The sequence below is a fragment of the Dioscorea cayenensis genome, chromosome 5 (assembly GCF_009730915.1).
Source record: "Dioscorea cayenensis subsp. rotundata cultivar TDr96_F1 chromosome 5, TDr96_F1_v2_PseudoChromosome.rev07_lg8_w22 25.fasta, whole genome shotgun sequence".
NCBI classification, from domain to species: domain Eukaryota; kingdom Viridiplantae; phylum Streptophyta; class Magnoliopsida; order Dioscoreales; family Dioscoreaceae; genus Dioscorea; species Dioscorea cayenensis.
Window position 1 is genome coordinate 29,095,402 of NC_052475.1, and position 19,237 is coordinate 29,114,638.

Here is a 19,237-nt window from a genome sequence, read left to right on the forward strand (position 1 = left end):
TGATATGTGTGCCTTAGAACTGCGTCGGTTCTCTGAGATATTTCCTTCAAAGTGTTCCTACTCCGAGGAAATCAATGAAAGGCAGTGAAGTGTTCATTGGTTCAAAGTGGCTATCTTCTTTGTTCTCTTCATAAGATGAAAATTCTGTAGTTACAATGCTGGATTGGTAACTTGTGTGTTGCATTGCCTCATTGGTTGAAGGATGATATGTAATGTCAATAAAAGACTCATCTCTTGACCTCTCCCAAGGCCAATTGCTGCCATATATGTATAGAATGTCATCTACCTTTGTACCTGAAAATCGAACCAATCAATGGAATGAAAATTTGGTCAATTTTATGGTAAACAGAGTAAAAACTGAAGTGACTTTTGTACTTTTATTATTTAAGATTTCTGAAAGTTTATTTACCATGCTTACGTAAATGTTTTGGGTGATGCTTGCAAAAACCACAGGTTATTGTTTATTCTATATAAGCTACTTTTTTTCCAGCTTTTATGTTGACATGAGTGATTAGGACACATCTTCTCATATTTAAAGATTGAACTTGTTTTCTAGATTTCTCTTTTTCATTTGATATTATGATTGAAGTTGATGTGTAGATAGATTGCTTATGGCATTCCAAATTTCAAGACAGATAACTAAAATGTCAGAAACCATGCATGTAATGAACTTGAGAAACAGCAATTCAGAGCTTGGACAACAAGAATCAAATGAATATTTACCAAAAAAAACTCAATAAACTACAGCATAAAATGATAAGACAAAAAGGATATGGTATGAGGAAATCCCACCAAAGCTGGAAACTGCATTTCCTCCATTGTTCTGTTGTGACTGAGTAGAACCATCCATAGGACTAGAAAATGTGCAAGCTGTTCTCACTGAAGCTTCTTCCTCCATCTTTCTTGTTACATTTTGGTTCAACATCCTCCTCCTATTAGCACTGGACTGCTCCCTATACTTTCTGGCCATTAAAACATGCCACTGGTTCTTGACTGCATTGTCTGTTCTCCCCGGAAATAGCCTTGCTATCAGTGCCCACTTGTTCCCATAGAATCTATGAGCAGCCATTAACTTCTCTTCTTCTTCTTCACTGAATGCCATTTTATTGATCCTAGGATCCAGTTGGTTAAACCATCTTAGCCTACAACTCTTACCTATCAAGTTACCAAAATTCATAGCAGGAGTGAGTCTTTAATATAGAAGAAGCCGTGAAAGAGAAAATCCTATAGAAGAGAAGGTATGTAAATTTTTATCTTTCTTACCTGATCTTCCCTCTAGCTTCTCCGCAATGAGGTTCCAATTCTGAGGGCCATATAAAGCTACTAGTTCTTTGAGCTTGGAGTCCTCTGAAGGTGTCCAATGGCCCCTGGCACTGACCTTTGTGAAACTACAGCCAATAAAACCATTGTTCTTTTCTCCATCCTGGCTTTCTTCTTCCACACTGGCATTGTCTCTCTTCTTTAAGTCATTGGCGCAGTAAGGCTTGATGGAGAGAGAGTCCATTTCTTCAAGAACTACATTTGTAGATGAAGAAGAGGATGGATGGTAATTAGAGCTAAAGGAAACATCTGGTGCTTGGATGAATGTTCTCTTTGACATTGCTTCAATGTGCAGTGTTGCAGGGTTATGCTCATTTATAATACAGAGGAAAAGGAGAAGGAATGAGAAAAATGTATGAAAAATGAGGAAAGGTGGTGAAGAAGTAAAAAGATACAAAAGTCAGTCTGTTAACATGAGGACTATTTAGAATTTAAGACACTAGGATCACTAACCTTGAGCTTTTCCACTGTCTCCTTTGTTAAAGCTGAGTCTTCGTTTACCATATTAAGGACATCAAGGAGGCAGCTTGTCCAATGGAAACAAGTGAAACAGGAACAGTGATATGACAAACACATGTTCTTGATTGCTTGGAAGAATCCAAGAAAGACACCATTACTTGCTCATCTTTGTTTATTATCTTGTTCAACAATTTCATTATGTATTCTTGTTTGTGAATTTGAGGCATTAGTTACTGCCAGTAGGTAAGTCCTGGAATTCAGTTTCAACGTTCAGAAACATTATTAAGGAGAGGTTTTCCTTTTCAAAGCCAATTCATTTGAGTCAGTGTGGTGCCCAGTGATAGAAGTATCATTTAATGGTGTGGCAACCCTACAACAAGAATGCACCCTCTTTGCAGGGGAAGAAGGGAGAAGTGAGGTGCTATTGTCCAGAAAACAACTGAGAGTTTTGGTAGGTGGAAAAATAGTCTAGACTGTAGATTTTTACCCCAATGGAAGACAAATAAATCAGTAACCTCTCCAACAACCCACATGAAATCATCTAAGTAAATGCATGCACATGCATTCATGGTTTTAAAGTCACAACCTGCCCTCTGAAATAAGCATTTAAAGATGCCTACACTCTGGTTTTTAAAATAGAAAAGATACCATTCATTTATTTAACGTCTTCTTGCAACTCTTGAGAAACAAACACTTGAGAAGCATTTCACACCTTGAAATGCTAAATGTAAAGGATAAATGTAGTTTTTTTGCTTAGCTTGAGTTAGTAATCAGTGTAAATTCAATGTGGCGACACCAAGGACTGTTGGCAACTGGTACGAAAACAGTACCTGGTGATGTTTAGCTGCACCTGTCTTATATTGACATACTAAACTTGGCTGTGTTTTGGAAGGGCTAAAATTGAGCGGGTCATCCATGACCATGAATACTTCTTTTTCTGTTTGAAAGATAGAAAACAACCACAGGTGGAATTAATAATTTTGATGCCACTTGCCTTGATCTTATTCAAACAGCTTTCGGTTTTTCAGCTGATGTATAGACAAGCTGTTCTTGGCTATCTTCTTGATAAGATGATATTTTTCCCATAAATTATCTGTGGGCATATCATTTGTGGATAGAAGCATCGCATACTGTGGATCATCTAAGCTTAACATGAGTCTCAAATACAAATGTTGACATGTTCCTCTTGAATATTCTATTACAATTAGATTAAGGTATCAAATCTGCATTTCTACTTGTACTGTACAAGACACTACCCCTTGATGTACTTTGACTACATTGGTATGGATTGTAACAAGAACATATATTCATACAAATTATTTGTTATTCAGTAAGCTTAAGCAACACGCAAGCATGCTCTGCCACAACAATTCACTAGCAAATATAACAGGGATTGCTCTTTGCTTGATTGGAAATTAAAGCTATTGCCTACATAGCAAGGGTGAAAAAAACCATCAGAGAGGTAATTATGCTCAAGTTGATTACTATCATTGATTACCATCATATTCCTCTGCATATGTTTTAATCTTTTTAAATTTTGTTCCAGAAATACCATATTAGACTATTAGACAGGATTGTTGCCATTTTAATCATGGTTGTGAGATTCAATAATTTTTGTTTTGAATTCTCATACTGATTTTTGACTAGATTATAAAGTTTGTATCTTAATTCAGTAGCTGCTAAAGTGTAGACAGATAAGAGAAAACAAAGTAGATGGCATTAGCTATAAACTTTATTTTTATCATAGTTGTAAGATGAAATAAGTTCCATATTCAATGCTTATGCCAAATGCCAAGTGAAAATGTAGATCTAATTCAATTTTTAAGGAAAAAAAATCATTTGCCTAGATCGTAAACTTTGTATCTTAAGTCACTAACAGGACAAAGTGGAGAGAGAAGTCACAGAACAGGGTGGAGGCCATTCCAACATGCTCTTTATCTTAGTTGAGAAATGAGAGAATTCCAGCTTGAATTCTCTTACTGAATAACTTTGGAAGATGCAGATTCCAAACAGTGTTCTCTTTTTGAAGGAGATTGATTTATATTACGTCTAGATCATTAAATTTTTGTCTTAAATCAATATCTGCAAAAATGTAGACACAACAGAGAAAACAGTGGTATTTCACATCCAATTCTCATTGAATGACTTGTGAACATTCTGATCTACAAGTTGGTTGAAAATAGTGATTTATGAACATTCTGATCATAAACTTTGGATCTGACCTCAGTAGCACGGCAACATAGACAGAATAAAGTTATGAGATGAAACAGTTTCATATCAAATTATCATAATGCTCTTTCAAAAAATAAAAAATAAAATTAATCTCATAGGGAATGACTTGTGAAGATTGTGGATCTAACTTCAAGTTGATTGCATTTATATTATGTACCCAGATTGTCAACTTTGTATCTTAACTCAAGAGCAGCAAAATTATAGACAGAACATAGAAAATATAGTAGATTGCATTGCAGTAATATGAGAAAAGTTCTAATATACATGGGAAGGAGTGATTCATTTTCTCTTCATGCTCTCATTATGTCTCAAATCTCACTCAAAATGCCATCTCCAACAATGTTACAAACAGAGCACCAACAATGCTTTCACACACACACACACACACAAACATATGTATATGCATCTAACGTGAGAAAGTTTGGATGATGGTGTTGTGCCATGGGTCTGACAGGTGCTGCAGGAGGTTCTCAAATGGACCCTTTCCAGTCACATTGTACTGAATCACAAAGCCCAGGAATGCCAACATTGCCAATCTCCCTGCAAACATACACATCAAGTTAAACTTTGTCATATAATTGTTTGTTTTACTGTGATCATGTTTAGTGATTGTTCATGTTTACCATTGGCAAGCTCCTTCTCCTTGGCTTCTTCAGTCGGCTCAAAGTTAAGCGGGGTTAAATGGACCTCCAGGGTATCCACACTGATGCGGTGCCAAGCTATAGTTCTTAAAGATTGGGTCCTGGTTGACGCAGCCGGGGTTCTTAATGTCCTGCCACCTACGGATCTCGACGTAGTGGAACAGGATGAATTCGATCACAAACAATGTGGATGATGATGCGAAGTATTCAGCCTTCCCAGCATCAAACCACTGGGGCGCGTTTATGATGCCAATCTTAGTAAAGACCTCTGGGAGAAGCATCCCTGCAACGCCTAGCATTGCCCACCGGCTATTGACGAGCTCAGCCTGTATATACCACTTGAGGTTTTCCGGGTCCTCAGCAAGCCCAAGTGGGTCAAACCCATTGTCACCTGGCAAGCTAACAAAGAGTAGAGTGTGCATGCAAATGTTTTAGTAGACTAAATAACATTTTGGTATTTGGAATGAACACATGTTCTGATTACAACTATTGTTTTGTATGTTCACCTTCCATCAAGGTATGCAGGGAGGGTAGACCGGGCAGCCACTCGCCTTTCTTGGCTTGTACCTTGAATGATTGTGAAGTGATTGCCGGGGAAGTCCTGGCAGTGAACTCTCTGGGTAATTTGCCGGATGAACCAGTTAGAAATCTTGATTTCGACAAGCATGGCCGGAAGACGGCGAGGGATGCTTGGCTTGTTACTGATGCCATTTCCGGTGTGAATGATTGTTGCAGTGATGGTGAATTGCTTGCTTGCTTTTGTTATTGCTATGTATTGCATGTGAGAAGGGGTTCTTGTGGCGGGGAATGATGGGTTGAATCTAGCCGTTGGTTTTAAGAGATTTTGGGGATTGGACGGGTGAGATTCAATGGATGGTATAGCCGACCAATGGGAGCCAGTGGCTGTGATCTATTTCCTTATCTAATAGTTTAATCTGAGAATCTATTCCTGTGATTCTATTGGCTGGTTGCAAACATTTGTTATTTGCTTTGGGATGAGGGGGATCCAACATCATCCAATGGATGCATCACACGTGGCATTTTTAGGTTTAGATTTATTTTTCTAGACAAGATTGGAGAGCTTTGGGTATTCAATTGCAAATTTTTAGCCCGCAAGCCCATTCTTCTTTGGTGTACAATTTCTTTGATGATGATGATGATAATAATAATAATAATAATTTTTGCCGTTTAAGGTCGTTATGTATTTGTTAGAGTGAGACATGCTTTTACATTATCTAATTATGTCTGTTTTATCAACTTTTTTATTGTGTATCCTACCATAGTTAGTGGTTTTAATGTTGTTGTAACTCTTATTATCTTCTATGGTTTTAATGTTGTTGTAAGTAATATATGTGATTTATCTATTTTATTAAAAAAAAAACCTACACCTATAAAAATTAATAAAGGATATCTCATATTACTGGTGGCATGGTAAATAATTCTTTGTAATAATTGAGTAATTGAGGTGTCTGAAATAATGAAAGAAAAAACATGCTTTCAACATTTTTTGAGGGTTTTTGAAAACAATGCATTTATTTTTCTCTATTTCATAATCTTATGTTGGATAATATTGATGCGGTGATTGTAATTTTATTTTATTCATATTTTACATATTATCTTATAAAGTCATCTTTGTATTATCAGAGTTTTGTTAAGTTTTTGGGGGAAAAAATAAGCTTTAATATAATGAAAATTATATGTACCCTGCATTAAATGAACTATTTTTACCAGTTCGTAAAGAGTGAAAAAAATTGGCAATTCTTCTACCCTTATTATGTGTTGTTATTTGTTGCAATTTCCTTTATTTATAAAAAAAAAATTATAACCTCTGTTTGGCACTATTGGTTCAATTTCTATACAAAAATAAATAAATAGAAGTATTACAACGGAAAAATATTATTTAATTAGTAAAGATATACTATTAAATACTTCTTCTTTTTTTTTTTGAAGTTTGAGACGCAAATCACGCGACTCAAGTTCCGTCAAAAAGTTTGTTTGACCAGAGAAATCCTTTTAGGGGATTTTCTGCAACCACACTTGAGAATCTTTTTCACTTTTCAAAATTAAAAAGAAAAAATAAAATAAAATAAAATGCCTTGTTTGAACAAACCGCATAAAACACCAAATTTTCTGTTTAATAACAAAATTGAACAAATAAAAAAAGCAAATTCAGGATATAAAATGATATAAAAGAAATGAAGTATAACTGACTCATCTATGTTTATGATTTTCAAATTAAAGCAATGTGATGTAGTTATCTGCATTCTATTTATTAAAAGATAGTTAAAAGTGCAAACAATATTCATACATATGCAGATAATAAACTACTAAAGACATACTGAAACTTATTTGCATACTTTATGACCACAAACATGGTTTTAAACAAATAAATGAATAATACATACAGTTATATTTTTTTAAAAAAATAAGAAAACAAGAGGTCACTCAACCAAATTCTTTGATTATCAAAGGTTGTTTCAGCAAACAATTCACAGCATCCCATGAACTTTACACACCCAACATAGAAACAAACAACACAACAAAGTATTCATGCAGTCAAACGCTTTCTAATTCCCAAAACATCTCTCTTTAACTCACTGAAAGATCTCAAAAACCACAAAAATAATTCATTACTGAACTTTGAAGTTCATACATCATAAACTCAATCCCATTTGGAGGGTGCTAATGATCCACCTCTTCCAAACAACAGCAACAATAAGTCAATAACTACTATTACTAAAACTAGTACACTAACACAACTGATACCAGAAAATACTGAAGAGCAATCCTTAAAAACAGAGGCTCTTCTTCTTTTTGTCTTTCTACTTGTTGTCCTTAATGGAACTGGGTACCAGAGAAGGTCTGGCCAAAGGACCAGCCTGAAGGAGCAACATTCATGGAGGTCACAGAGTGACCATCACTGGTTGTCACCTTGAATGACAAGGCCTGGCCATTGAGATAAGTATTGCTCTGCCAGTTTTGTCCCCAGTTTCTAGACATGGGTTCCCATTTAGTCTTTGACCCTTTGATCATCACTGCATGCACATCACCTGCACCTCCAACATTAGTAATCAGCACCAAGTTGAAATAGGAGTGACCATTAATGGTGAACCTTATCCCTCCTTTCTTCCTACATGCAACTCTTCTATAAGAAACAGGGACAATCCCTGCTTTATACTGAGCAATGTGTTGAAAAACAGGTTGGGAGAGATCAAAATGGTGAAGAGGAGGGTTGCACCATCCACCATCAGTGTTTGAGAGAGAAGGATTAGGAGGACAAAAGTTTGTAACAGTTATAACAATGGAACCTGGCAAACACCAGTTAGAATCACTCACACACTTGAGCTCATAACAAGCTCCACAACTGAGACCATTGTTGAACAGAGCTGTGCTTAGAGCTGCTGTGTTTGTGCCATACCCTTGGCTGTACAAGTTACCATACCCACAAGCTCCACCTGTGTAAAAACAGAGTGTAAATAAAAACATATACTAGAGTATACTTTTATCAAGAATAAAAACAGTATATAACATCACATATATATATATATATATATACCCATTGTCCCAGAGGCATCACCACCTCCATAAAAGGTGGCATGAGCATTGGTCCAGCCAGCATCATAGCCATGAACAGAGGAGAAGAAGAAGAAGGAGAAGATGAAAGAGAGGAAGATGAAAGCCATTGTGGTTTGGTGTATGCAGGAGTAGAGGTTGAGTTTGGTGGGGGGGGGGTGATTAAATAGAAGTGTGGAGAGTGAGAGAGAGAGAGAAAGAGGTGACAGTTATATTGGAAAGTGGTAATGGTGAAAAGGTGCATGCAGCATGGGATGGGGTTGATGGAGGATGAAGGTGGTAGTTTCATACTTTTTTTCTCTGAACAGAGTTAACAGAATGGAAACAACAAAGTAATACTGTGTAGCAGAGCCATGTGACTACTCCTTTTCAACTTCTGATAAAATATTCGTCCAACCCTTAACTGCTTTATTTTAAATAATAATAATAATAATAATAATATTGAATTTTTTTTTTTCACAATAATCAATAAATCAAGTGTTATCACTAGTCACTATTACTAACTCTTCTGTATAATATACATCTTTTAATCCAATTTTAATATCCTATAATAAACCGGGTTCTTCTAGTACTGAAATTTCTTAAACTTATATTTCCATTGAAATGTAAATAATTTGTTAGTTGTTTTCCTTGGAAAAAACTAATCTTATAAGGTGCTAATTGTTGAGTATATGTAAATAATTGGTCATCCATTTGTTCTGCCTTATACTGTTTTTCTAAAAGAATTTTTTGTTTATACTGAGATGGAATTAAGCTTTCATCTATGACAGAATTAGAACATCCAGTGTCAATAAGTCCTAGTACATCTAGAATCCAGTCATTAATTTGAATTCTACACGGAATTTTTATACTATAGATAGGTGTAATCTCTGAGGTTGGGTTTGTTTCAAAAATATTCTCCGAGTTACTTCACCCAAGTTTTTCTTTTTATCGTAGATTCTTCTTCTAGGTTTGCTAGTTGATCTAGTTGTTCTTGGTATATCATCAATGTCAATATGACCAGAAGAAATTAGGTTATATAAGAAGTCTAGATTTACCAGTTGATCTAAGGGAGGTTCAAGAGTTAATTCATCGAATAAGCTACATTTACTAAATTCTAAAAGGTTTTCATGAGTTTTTTCTTGATATTTAGAAGGAGTTGGATTTTTGCAATTTCCACAACAAGATTGATTTTTTGCGTCAAAATATTTGGAGGCATATGATAATAAAGGTACTCCTATAAAACTAATTCCAGAGGAAGTTATAGTGCATCCATGAAAGAAATGTTAGGAAAGTAAGCTTAGCTATCACATTAGCATATACCCGGAGGAACTTATTGGTTTTATAATTCCCGTTATAGCTAAGCGTATGAACTAGCTAAGGTTTGGTAATGTAGCTTTACTCCCACATTAGTAAAGGTACGGAGGAACTTACTGGCTTTGTAATCCCCACCTTTTACTAAGCGTATGGACAAGTAAAGGGTTTATACTTACAAAAAAATTTTAAGGAGGTTTTTCAGATATTTGTTGAAGAAACATTAGTCGGGAAAGTCTGTCGGAAGATCATTATCTTTTCCTTTTATATGTTCAAAAATAATTTTATAATTTTTATTTAAAATTCTATCTTTAAAAGCCAGCCATCTTCTCTGGCTAATTCTTTTGCTATTTTTATTCTCAAAATAATATAATTAATTTGAATTTTTTATATTTAGTAAATTGTTATTCATGATAGTTAAATGGCTAGCCATAATATTTGAATTTATTGTTATTTATAATAATCCAAATATAATATATAAAATTTCATTTTTAAAAAAATAAAGTATTTCTTAAGAAATTTGAGGGGTTTTAAAAATATATATTTTTAATTTTCGAAAATGAAAGAATGGGAGTGGATCAGTACTTAGCCTTATTTCTGGGTCAAAGACTTTAAAAACAATAAGATCAGTACATAAATTATACAAACAAACCATCAAATTGAAATACTTTCGCTATAACTTCCCATTAAATTAAGAGGCAATGCAGAGTACCATAGAGATTGTAACCACTCACTAACCATGGTACTGTACTAACTACAAGCATTTAAAATACTTGACTGACCGAATCTATTTTTTATTTTTTTTTTTTAACCTGTTCTGCAATCAATCACAAGATTATTTAACTGTTTTTTTAATTTTAAATTTTAAATCAAAAGAAATTTAAGCACATAAAACTTTTTAATCAAACCAAACCCAATCAAAATACAGAACTCATAACCCCATTCTAACCAAACCAAATCAAGTCAGTCAAACATACAAAGGGACCAAATGGTCCAAACCAAACCAAACCAAAAGAAGAAGCCATGCAGTGTAACCAAGTTACCAACCATGGTAAAACATTGAAAGCACAAGAAGAGAATGTGGTTGAGAAAACATCAGAGAAAGCTGATTCATTCTGCTCAACAGTCTTAAATACACATCCCATTAATACAATCTCTGTGTACTTGCACATGGGCAAGAACAGAAAACAGAGCAGAACAGGGGATGGTGTTGTTGATGACACTGTCCTATTAGAAAACAGAAAACCAACCAACCAACTCACCTCATTCAATACACACTGCCATGTGTTTCTTGTTCTGTGTTTTCAATTTCCAATCACTTTTTTTTTTATTCATGTTTTTTACTTTTTACTGCATTTTTCTTTCTCTTTTTGCCATTTTGATTTCCTTTCCTTTCAAATGTTGTGAACTTGCCTTGCAACTTCTTAATCTGATAAGACACAGCAGTGAAGCACTATGACACCTCTTTCTTGTTGTGTATTGCTTTATGATCATAAGAAGTTAAATTTTTATTTGTTGTATGGATTTGTTTAATCTTAAAATGAGGGAACAACTCAATGATGTTTCAATTGAGTTATGCAGTAATGGAATGCCTCAACTACCTACTCTTTTGTTTGCTTCTGTTTTATTAGCAACTGGACCATCCTAATTAATTAAATAAAATGATTATAGGTGTATGTATGTACAATATTGGTCCATTAATTAAATAAATCCTCAAGTTAAAACTGAAGAGTGGTCATTTCAGCTTTTTATTTTTAATTATATAAATAATTTATTTATATATGTAAAAGTAAATCATTTGAAAATAATTCATAACATGAATATATATATATATGTAGTTCTTCGAACTTTTTCACCCTTGAGATATTTTTTGAGCATCTGTTTTTCTCCACCAGTTTTATATTCTCTCTGCTCAAAAACTTCAAATGACTCGATATTTGTCCCACAACGAAAACAATCAAAAAGACAGCCTTTTGTTTTTCCCAAAGCTCAGCCCTCACACTCTCTTCACTCCCCATTCAAAATCCTTTTATCATTTTTTTCTCATCTTTTTTTATTTATTTATTTATTCATTCATTCATTTTTGAAGCCAAAAAAAAAAAACACCGTTGAAATGACCCTTATACTGTTATATTAATTCACTGAAACTAATGCACAACCACCTGAATTTCATTGAATACTTTAGCATGAACAAGAAGATGAATAAGAACTTGATTCCATATGATGTTCAATTCAAGAGCAACTCTTCATAGAAATTATTCTCTTATTAATTATTCTATACAACAAGCTTTATACATTTACAAGTGTAAAGCTGGGAGGAAATGTGGGGGAATAAAGTGAATTGTTTGTTACCATTAGATGAGAATTTTAAAGAGAGGTGCCTATGAAATTTGAATCTTCAATTTAAAGGGTAAGGTGGTGGTGACTTTCCAATCTCAAGACTTTTTGACTTAAGAGATAAAAAGAATCATATATTTGAATTTGAATGGTTCTCATGCATGCTACTGAATAAATTAACACAAATTAATACAAAATTAAACAAACCACATTCACAAAAAAAGAAGGCTGATAATACAAATATATTACACTAACTAATAAAACAATAATGTTACTTTTACCTTTATTTTAATTTAAATAATGTTATTCTTAACCAAAAACATCCAATGCGGGGATAGCTCAGTTGGGAGAGCGTCAGACTGAAGATCTGAAGGCCGCGTGTTCGATCCACGCTCACCGCATTTAAAAATTTCTTTTTTAAAAAATAAATTTTTTGTTTTTAAAAGAAAAACAAATTATTCTATAAATAATTAAAAATGCCCCCATGCAGGATCGAACTACAGACCTTCAGTTTACAAGACTGACGCTCTACCACTGAGCTATAGGGGCCAAATTATATTAGATTGTTAACAGTATCAAATTTGTAAGCTATTATGGTTTAGTAGCAAGAGATAAGCTTATTGAGTTATTATATTATATTATTACTAAATATATATCATGTCGGCCTCATGAAAATTCTTATTAGATAAAAAGTCTCACTAGTGCCAATAATTATTTGTTATATGAGGGGACAAAGTCAGTATAAATATTGTAAAGTACAACTGTTCAAGTGTGCTTATCCCTCACGCATCAGTAATATTTGTAATTAAAACAAAAAATAAAAATAAAAATAAATCATACTGGCTCGAGGATGAGGAGAAGGACTTGCTTTAACCTATAGTTGTTTAATATATTAATCGAGAGTCTTCAGTCTTGTATCGCGTGTGCAATCTCAACGATAATAAATGAACACATCTTATCACAAGTTTTCTTCTACTTGTTTCTCACCATTCCATAAGTTATACATCATATCCAGTTCCAAAAGTCTTACTTACAATCAATCAATCAATCAATCCATTGTGACGTGACACTCCAAAATATATTTAAGTGAAAATTGCCAAAAACCCTACAACTTTCGCTTAAATTGCCAAACAAAACCCCATAGTTTTGAATACCCAAAACCCTTTCCTTTTCAACTCCATGATTTTGAAACCCCCAAAGCACGTAGAATCTGCATTAAACGGAGTGTATTTAAAAATTTTATGGATGAAAACTGCCTTGCAGGGAAGTCGTGTCGCACCCATTTCGTGCGTGTAGGAGGAAGTGGGTGGGGTTTTTCTTAGGCATTACAGTTTTGCTTGTCTTCTCTCAACTCGCGACTCCCAGCTCAACTCGGCTCTCCACTTTCTTCTTCCCACCCAGCACTCTTCCCTTTCCACCGTGCCTCGAAGAAGAAGTCCCGTCCAAAGTATTCGAGATTTCGTCACTTTGCGTCTAAAGGTATTCATTATGGTTTTTGTTAACTATTCACATTACGAAGAGACATTTTTCGGTTTTGGTTTGTGATTTTGTTTTTGTTGGAAGACATCAAGTTTTTCGGGGATTAATCGGAATGGGGTTTTGTTAGTCTCGCAGGAGATGTCTCGCTTAGGGTTTTTGTTTTTGTTTTACATTTTCGCCTACTGATCATGATCGAAATGGTTTTTCCCGATTGTTGTGCTTTGTAGTAATGTTTATAATCTACGCTACCCTTTTCGCTGATATGGTTGCGCTTGTAAAAATGAGGTCTCCGCTTTAAAACAATGAGCTTTACCGCTTTAAGTTAGTTCGTCTCCGCTTAATTATTTGTATCTACTCGCTTAATAGTATACGCCATCGCTTAAAAATGATATCGTTGTTTAAGAACCGAGTGTTTACTCGCTTAACAAATTACATTTCCGCTTAACAATGTGCTCTGTTATCACGCAGTCTTGTGATTATGAGCGATCAATCTAGTTAACGGGCGACGCTACTCGGCACCCAGAGTGGAGACCGCGTGCGAATTGAAAGTTCACATGATCCCTCGACATTGGGAGATCATCCGAAGGGACACCGCTCACGACGATTTCATCGAGTTGGAAGTCAGTATACCAAGAGCGGGCCCTTCTTGACTCTCCGCTGCAGAGATACGATAACCGCACCAATAAATCTCGAGGATCGGGAAAGCATGCCGACTTTCGGGCCTCAAGATGTGGCAATCGTTCTCGGCCCGCGTTGCGATGGGGAGGCAATGTGTTTCGAAGAAGAAAACACGGTCGCCGTCAAGAGAGGTATTTATCGAAGACGACGAGAGACCGCAGACTCCATCGAGCACTCTTCGAAAGAACTCGCTGGACGAGGGAGAGAGGAGAATTTTGCCAAACCATCGATGGTGTACTTCTCCCGGTACAATCCTCTTCCCAAATACCTCCTCGCTCGGTTCCTAACCGGATCATTGATTATGTCGATGATCTACCCGAATGGGGCGCCACGCATGGGCGCAAAGCGACGCAAGTGGCTTATGGAGGACATACCACAAGCCGCTACCCGAGTGCAATCTAGATGCGCGGGGAAGAAGACCAACACTGCGTATGTTAAGGGTCGCACTGTAGCGCTTAACATCCGGTTTTACGAGTCGACCGAACCCGGGAAAGAAAGTCCGCTTTCTGCAAGATCCCAAGGATGCTCGTCTACGGTGAAAAATACTTACGGAAGCAAGCGACGATGAGAGACGAGTTTGTCATCTCTCGAAGGAAAAAGAGGTAATAATTCAAAAATATTTTGTTTAACTGTAGACGTTAACGTTTAACCATATCATTTACCGCTTAACTTTATTCATCTATCGCTTTAACATTATAACTTACCGCTTAACTTTGTTCAACTACCGCTTAAACTTTTAGTTTAATGTTTAATTTGTTTGTTTCATCTGCTTTAACACAATAGGTTATAACGCTTTAAATATACGAGTTACATGTGTAAATATAGTTTTAATTGTTTAAACTAAATAATTTCGCTAAGATTGTTTGCTTTTACACATGCTAGTTTCTCGAGCTGGTTCCGCGAATCGCCGATGAAAGAAGTATTTGTTCGGCCAACCGTCTGTCTGGATGCTATCGCTCCGAACCGCTTGCTCAAAGGCAAGATGAGAGGGCAACCTCTTCCTCGCTACCGGACGCCGCTCTCCCCGCTCTGTGCCAAAACGCATTCGCCGAGGCCCGAGAAGCTCTCCCCCACCCCGCCTCGACCGTGGCTTCCCCGACCGTCGCCCCCGAACGGCAGCCCCGCCAAGACTAGGCGAGGATGTCACTCGCAACTCTCATGCAGTGCTTCGCGATTTTGATGACCGAGTTCCCCGACTTGCCGCTCGGGTGGAGGCATTGAAGGCCGGGCCACAATCACAATCGATCGCGCCTTCCCTTCAAACAAATGAAGCACCCGGGACGGATACGCTGCTCGGAGTTCGACGACGAGGACATCATCGGGGCGGCCCTTCAAAGACGGCCTCATTCGAAGAAGCTTGCAAAAAGAGGAAAACAATAACGCCTCCGTCTCCACCCGCGTCTACCGACGATGAAATAATAGCAGCGATTATCGCAGCAGCACCATCGGGCGGTCGATGTTGTTAACGCTGATGACATGCCCATCACGTGGAGGAGATCAAGATGGCGCTCGAGTTTGCCACGGTGGAAAAAGATCGCCGACTCGCTGTTGACTGACATCATGCATACGGTGGAACCGGCGCGACAAAGGCTGGCATCAAAGATGGACACAATCCATGAAGAAGAACAACTGGACAACGCTAGGTCTCCCATCGATGATCGCCGCCGTGGAACTCACGGTTGAGAAGGTCGCTGAGTCTATCCTCAACGGCGTGGAATTCACGGTGGAACTAACGGCCGACCGCTGCCGCATCGAAGGCGCATACAATCCCACAAGAACAAGAAGCATGTAAGGAAGTGTCTCCCGCTGATGCTCGCCGTCGTGTCCCCCATTAAAGGAAGCCAATAAAAGTAGAAGAACTTCGGAAAAGTCTTCATTCGAAGAAAAAAATACGCTGCCAATCGCGCTCAATAAGTACGAAAGCGAGAGTTGATAAGGATCTTCCTCAACCGCCCTATGGACAAGTAAGTTTGAAGTTTTTTTATGATATTGTTTAAACTGCTTTTTAGTTACCATTTAAGTAGCGAGCGTTAACGCTTTAAAAATTTACAGATAACATTTAACTTATAAGTGATACCCTTTTAAATATTACCGCTACTGCTTAAACATTCAATATAGAATTTAAAGTTTATACTTTAACGCTTAATTTTATACTTACAACATTGTTTACATGTCTTTTGTTCCGCTCAACCACAAAGACCGTCGCGGTGGAAGAAATCGACCGTCAGCACCACACGCGCCAATCTATTCGACCGCTCGAGGGAAGCGAGATGGTCACGCATTTACGTGATGGACGATTCGTGATGTATCTTGCAAAAGACGCATCGAGCGTAGTGCCATATCGCTATAAGAGGCGCCGCTCCATCACACCCGCCACCGGCCTTGCTCATGCTCAAAGCAGGCGACGACGCATACTGAATCCACGACTGGCTATGATCGAGATGCCGCAAGCAACTTGCATGAAGTGGACATCGCCATCCTCCCGATAATTATGAGTGGCCACTTCCATGTCGTCGCTCCCTCGACAATGAAAAACAAGAATACGTGCATTATTCTTCATGCCAAAGCGAAGAATACGATAAAAACGCGCTAGAAATGGTAAGTGCTTTTAATAATTTGTGTTTGTGTAATATTGTTCGGTAAATAATCGGCATTCTAATACGAACTTGTATATCTCGACAGCGGAACCCTATTCGACCTCAGATCGACATGGAGTTGGGCGAGTCGGCGATCGCAGTACCCGCTTGTTCACGACTAATCGAAGCCCCACGCATGTAAAAAAGGAAGTGTCGATCGCAGCTGGGCCTATGCTCATGCGGTTTATCGAGCAGCCATTCACGGTGAGAAGCTACGGGCATCACAGACCGACGTCCCTTTATCTCACGACAAGGTATGTTTCCCGTATACTTAGGGAGGGAGGGCACCCAGCATCACACATGAGAGGGAGTCTTCGTAAAGCTGGTTCTTAGTCATTCTTTTCTATATTTGTATACACGATTCTTTCTTTAATAATCCGTATTCATTGTTTAACATACACTTTCGATGTTTAAGTATATAGTTCATTGTGTAAATATCAATGTAATTGTTTAAACTCCGCTTTTACTCGTAAAACGAACCGTAGGGGAGTGTACGCAAGCGGGTCATAGTCATCAGTATAGGTGTAATAGTTTCAAATGTAAAACCGCTTTTAAATTCAATTCATTTTTCCGAAGAACATGACAAATTTTTGTCAATGTAAATATACATGTATCTAAATTCAATTAAATTCATTCCTGCTTCGCTTTTGAGGTTCCGTTCTTGTTGGATGATATTGTAGTCCGCAGGTACATTATCGGGTAGGGTTCTGCTTTCATTTTTCATTTTCATTATCGGCTAATATCAACATTCATTTTAACTCAGAGTAATGATAACTTTTCGCCCTTTAACTTTCGCTTTTCTCTGCTTAAGTTTAGGTTTCTCCTGCTTTAAATTTAATATTTTCTCGCTTTAAAATATCCTTATTATTTAATAATATCAATGTAATTACAACAAAAAATATACTTAATATTTTCTCGCTTAAAAATATCCTTATTACTTAATAACTTTATAGAGTATAATGTAATGTTCCGATTTTTTATGTGCGACGGGAGTGGAAAACGCTGGGGAACCGAGCGTGTATTAATTACTGGGGAACCGCTGAGCACCATCCCGCTAGTACATTTTAAGCGGATACAAATTTATTTTTAAACGATAAAAAAATAATGAAGCTAAACAGTAGAATAAAAATATTTAAAACGTAAGAGATATATTTAAATATAAAGTTCAATATTTAAACAATAATAAGAAGTATATACACAATGCCTAGTCTGCAAGATGATTCATTCCACGATCTCGCGATCGTGACCGAACGTGGCAATGGCTACAACGCAACTCATGCGGACCTCTGACGCTACGACTCGATCCTCTTTCGCCTAGGACACCCAGTTGTCTTCTCGTCACATAAAGGTCGCAAACGCAGTCAGCGATTTTCATCCATCGACCGCTATCGTCTCGGTATGGGGAATATAGCTTCCTTATACGCCATTTTTGAAGTCGAAGCTTCCTTCCACATCACCGTGTTTCGCTCTTCAAGAATTTGAAGTCAAAATTCCTTTTGATTGCAAAATTCCTAAGCGCCTCTCGAAATGTTCAACGCCTTCAAAACATCTGTCCAATATCCAACGCACAACACTTCAGCTGATCGGATGAGGAAGGAAGGCACGCCACACCCCTCGAGCTCGCCATGATGTGGAAATGTGTTTAGCGCCAGATTCAATTCTCGCCAACACTTTTAGTTTAAACGAACACGCATCAATATTTAAACGAGACACAAAAATATTTAAACGATAAACGTAAATCTTAAACGTTAAAACAAAAGGTTAAATAATAAGTTAATAAGTTAATCGGAGACAATAGTGTTTAAATGGAAACTTGATAAATGTAAACAGTGACAAGGATAATAAACAATAATTAACTTCTACAACTATATAAACATAAACGAGAAGAAACTTACAACGAGAAGAACTCGCTTTCGTGAGGATACGATGCCACATCATCCGCTCCCAACAACAAGATCAACAATGTAACATTTGAAGATGGAGTGCACGCGACACATGCTACCGGAAGTCAACCTCGCTTTTATATGAGACATACTGCTTTTACGTCCATCGTGTGATAAACTTCACCTCGACACGGAAATATCGAGACCCTCATCGCCACATATTTCACTCTAACACCGATTCCCAAGAAGTGCACGTGAACATTAGCACTCGCCCCTCCCCCGTCAGATCTAAGAATAGCACAAAAACACTCCATAATTTAACTCCAAGAGCTAAAATTGAATACACCAAATGAGAAGAAGAAAGAAGAAGAACAAGAACAAGAACAAGAACAAGAAGAACAAGATATGAGCCTTCTAAACTTTGTTTGAGAAAAAGCAAGCAGGAGGCAAAAAAAAAATTTGAAAAACTATGCATAAAGAAAAGCTATGATCGGGCGCCATTTTTTTCCCACCTTTTCATAGGGCAAAAAGAATTTCATATCGCGGACCCACTTCAACTTACTCATGAGGGTTAAAAGGAATGTAAAAATATAACGGAGGGTGTCTAAAAGGGTGTGCAAAAGTTGAGTGATTTTTGGGAAGTTTTGAAAAATTACGAGGTATGAACAAAGAATTTTCCCAAAAATTTAAAATGTATCCTTTCTTT

The 19,237-nt window shown here is 36.9% G+C and overlaps 3 protein-coding genes and 2 non-coding genes across 6 annotated transcripts; 1 reads left to right on the forward strand and 4 right to left on the reverse strand.

The window, feature by feature from the left end:
- LOC120260410 (transcription factor MYB54-like) lies at positions 1-1,840 on the reverse strand. 2 transcript variants are annotated; one of them, XM_039267886.1, is made up of 4 exons: positions 1,774-1,840; positions 1,264-1,515; positions 793-1,155; positions 1-294 (listed from the first exon to the last, which is right to left on the reverse strand). In XM_039267886.1, exons 2-4 carry the CDS (start codon positions 1,502-1,504, stop codon positions 47-49), a joined length of 852 nt encoding a protein of 283 aa, XP_039123820.1. In that variant the 5' UTR covers positions 1,505-1,515; positions 1,774-1,840; the 3' UTR covers positions 1-46. The 2 variants fall into 2 exon arrangements, with proteins under 2 accessions (XP_039123820.1, XP_039123819.1); XM_039267885.1 differs by lacking the exon at positions 1,774-1,840 and having other exon boundaries at positions 1,264-1,651.
- Positions 1,841-4,223: 2,383 nt separating this feature from the next.
- On the reverse strand, positions 4,224-5,406 carry LOC120260487 (chlorophyll a-b binding protein 4, chloroplastic-like). Its single transcript, XM_039267973.1, is given in 5 exon segments — positions 4,224-4,551; positions 4,635-4,686; positions 4,688-5,051; positions 5,159-5,180; positions 5,183-5,406. Coding segments are annotated over 5 exon segments (753 nt in total). The 5' UTR covers positions 5,364-5,406; the 3' UTR covers positions 4,224-4,417.
- A 1,726-nt stretch (positions 5,407-7,132) lies between these two features.
- Positions 7,133-8,509, reverse strand: LOC120262295 (expansin-A10-like). The gene is made up of 2 exons (XM_039270387.1): positions 8,209-8,509; positions 7,133-8,107 (listed from the first exon to the last, which is right to left on the reverse strand). The coding sequence occupies exons 1-2, from the start codon at positions 8,333-8,335 to the stop codon at positions 7,488-7,490; spliced, it is 747 nt and encodes a 248-aa protein (XP_039126321.1). The 5' UTR covers positions 8,336-8,509; the 3' UTR covers positions 7,133-7,487.
- Positions 8,510-12,183: 3,674 nt separating this feature from the next.
- Positions 12,184-12,256, forward strand: TRNAF-GAA. The gene has a single exon. It is a non-coding gene; the product is annotated as a tRNA-Phe (tRNA).
- A 76-nt stretch (positions 12,257-12,332) lies between these two features.
- On the reverse strand, positions 12,333-12,404 carry TRNAT-UGU. The gene has a single exon. It is a non-coding gene; the product is annotated as a tRNA-Thr (tRNA).
- Positions 12,405-19,237: the final 6,833 nt, after the last annotated feature.

Excerpts from the sequence above, each read along its gene's own strand:
- LOC120260410 (XM_039267885.1), bottom strand. The coding sequence starts at position 1,600 with ATGTCAAAGAGAACATTCATCCAAGCACCAGATGTTTCCTTTAGCTCT. Across the intron at positions 1,156-1,263 it reads GAAGCTAGAGGGAAGATCAG|GTAAGAGTTGTAGGCTAAGA; the intron begins GTAAGAAAGATA and ends GTAACTTGATAG. Across the intron at positions 295-792 it reads AAATGCAGTTTCCAGCTTTG|GTACAAAGGTAGATGACATT; the intron begins GTGGGATTTCCT and ends TTCGATTTTCAG.
- LOC120262295 (XM_039270387.1), bottom strand. The coding sequence starts at position 8,335 with ATGGCTTTCATCTTCCTCTCTTTCATCTTCTCCTTCTTCTTCTTCTCC. Across the intron at positions 8,108-8,208 it reads TGATGCCTCTGGGACAATGG|GTGGAGCTTGTGGGTATGGT; the intron begins GTATATATATAT and ends GTTTTTACACAG.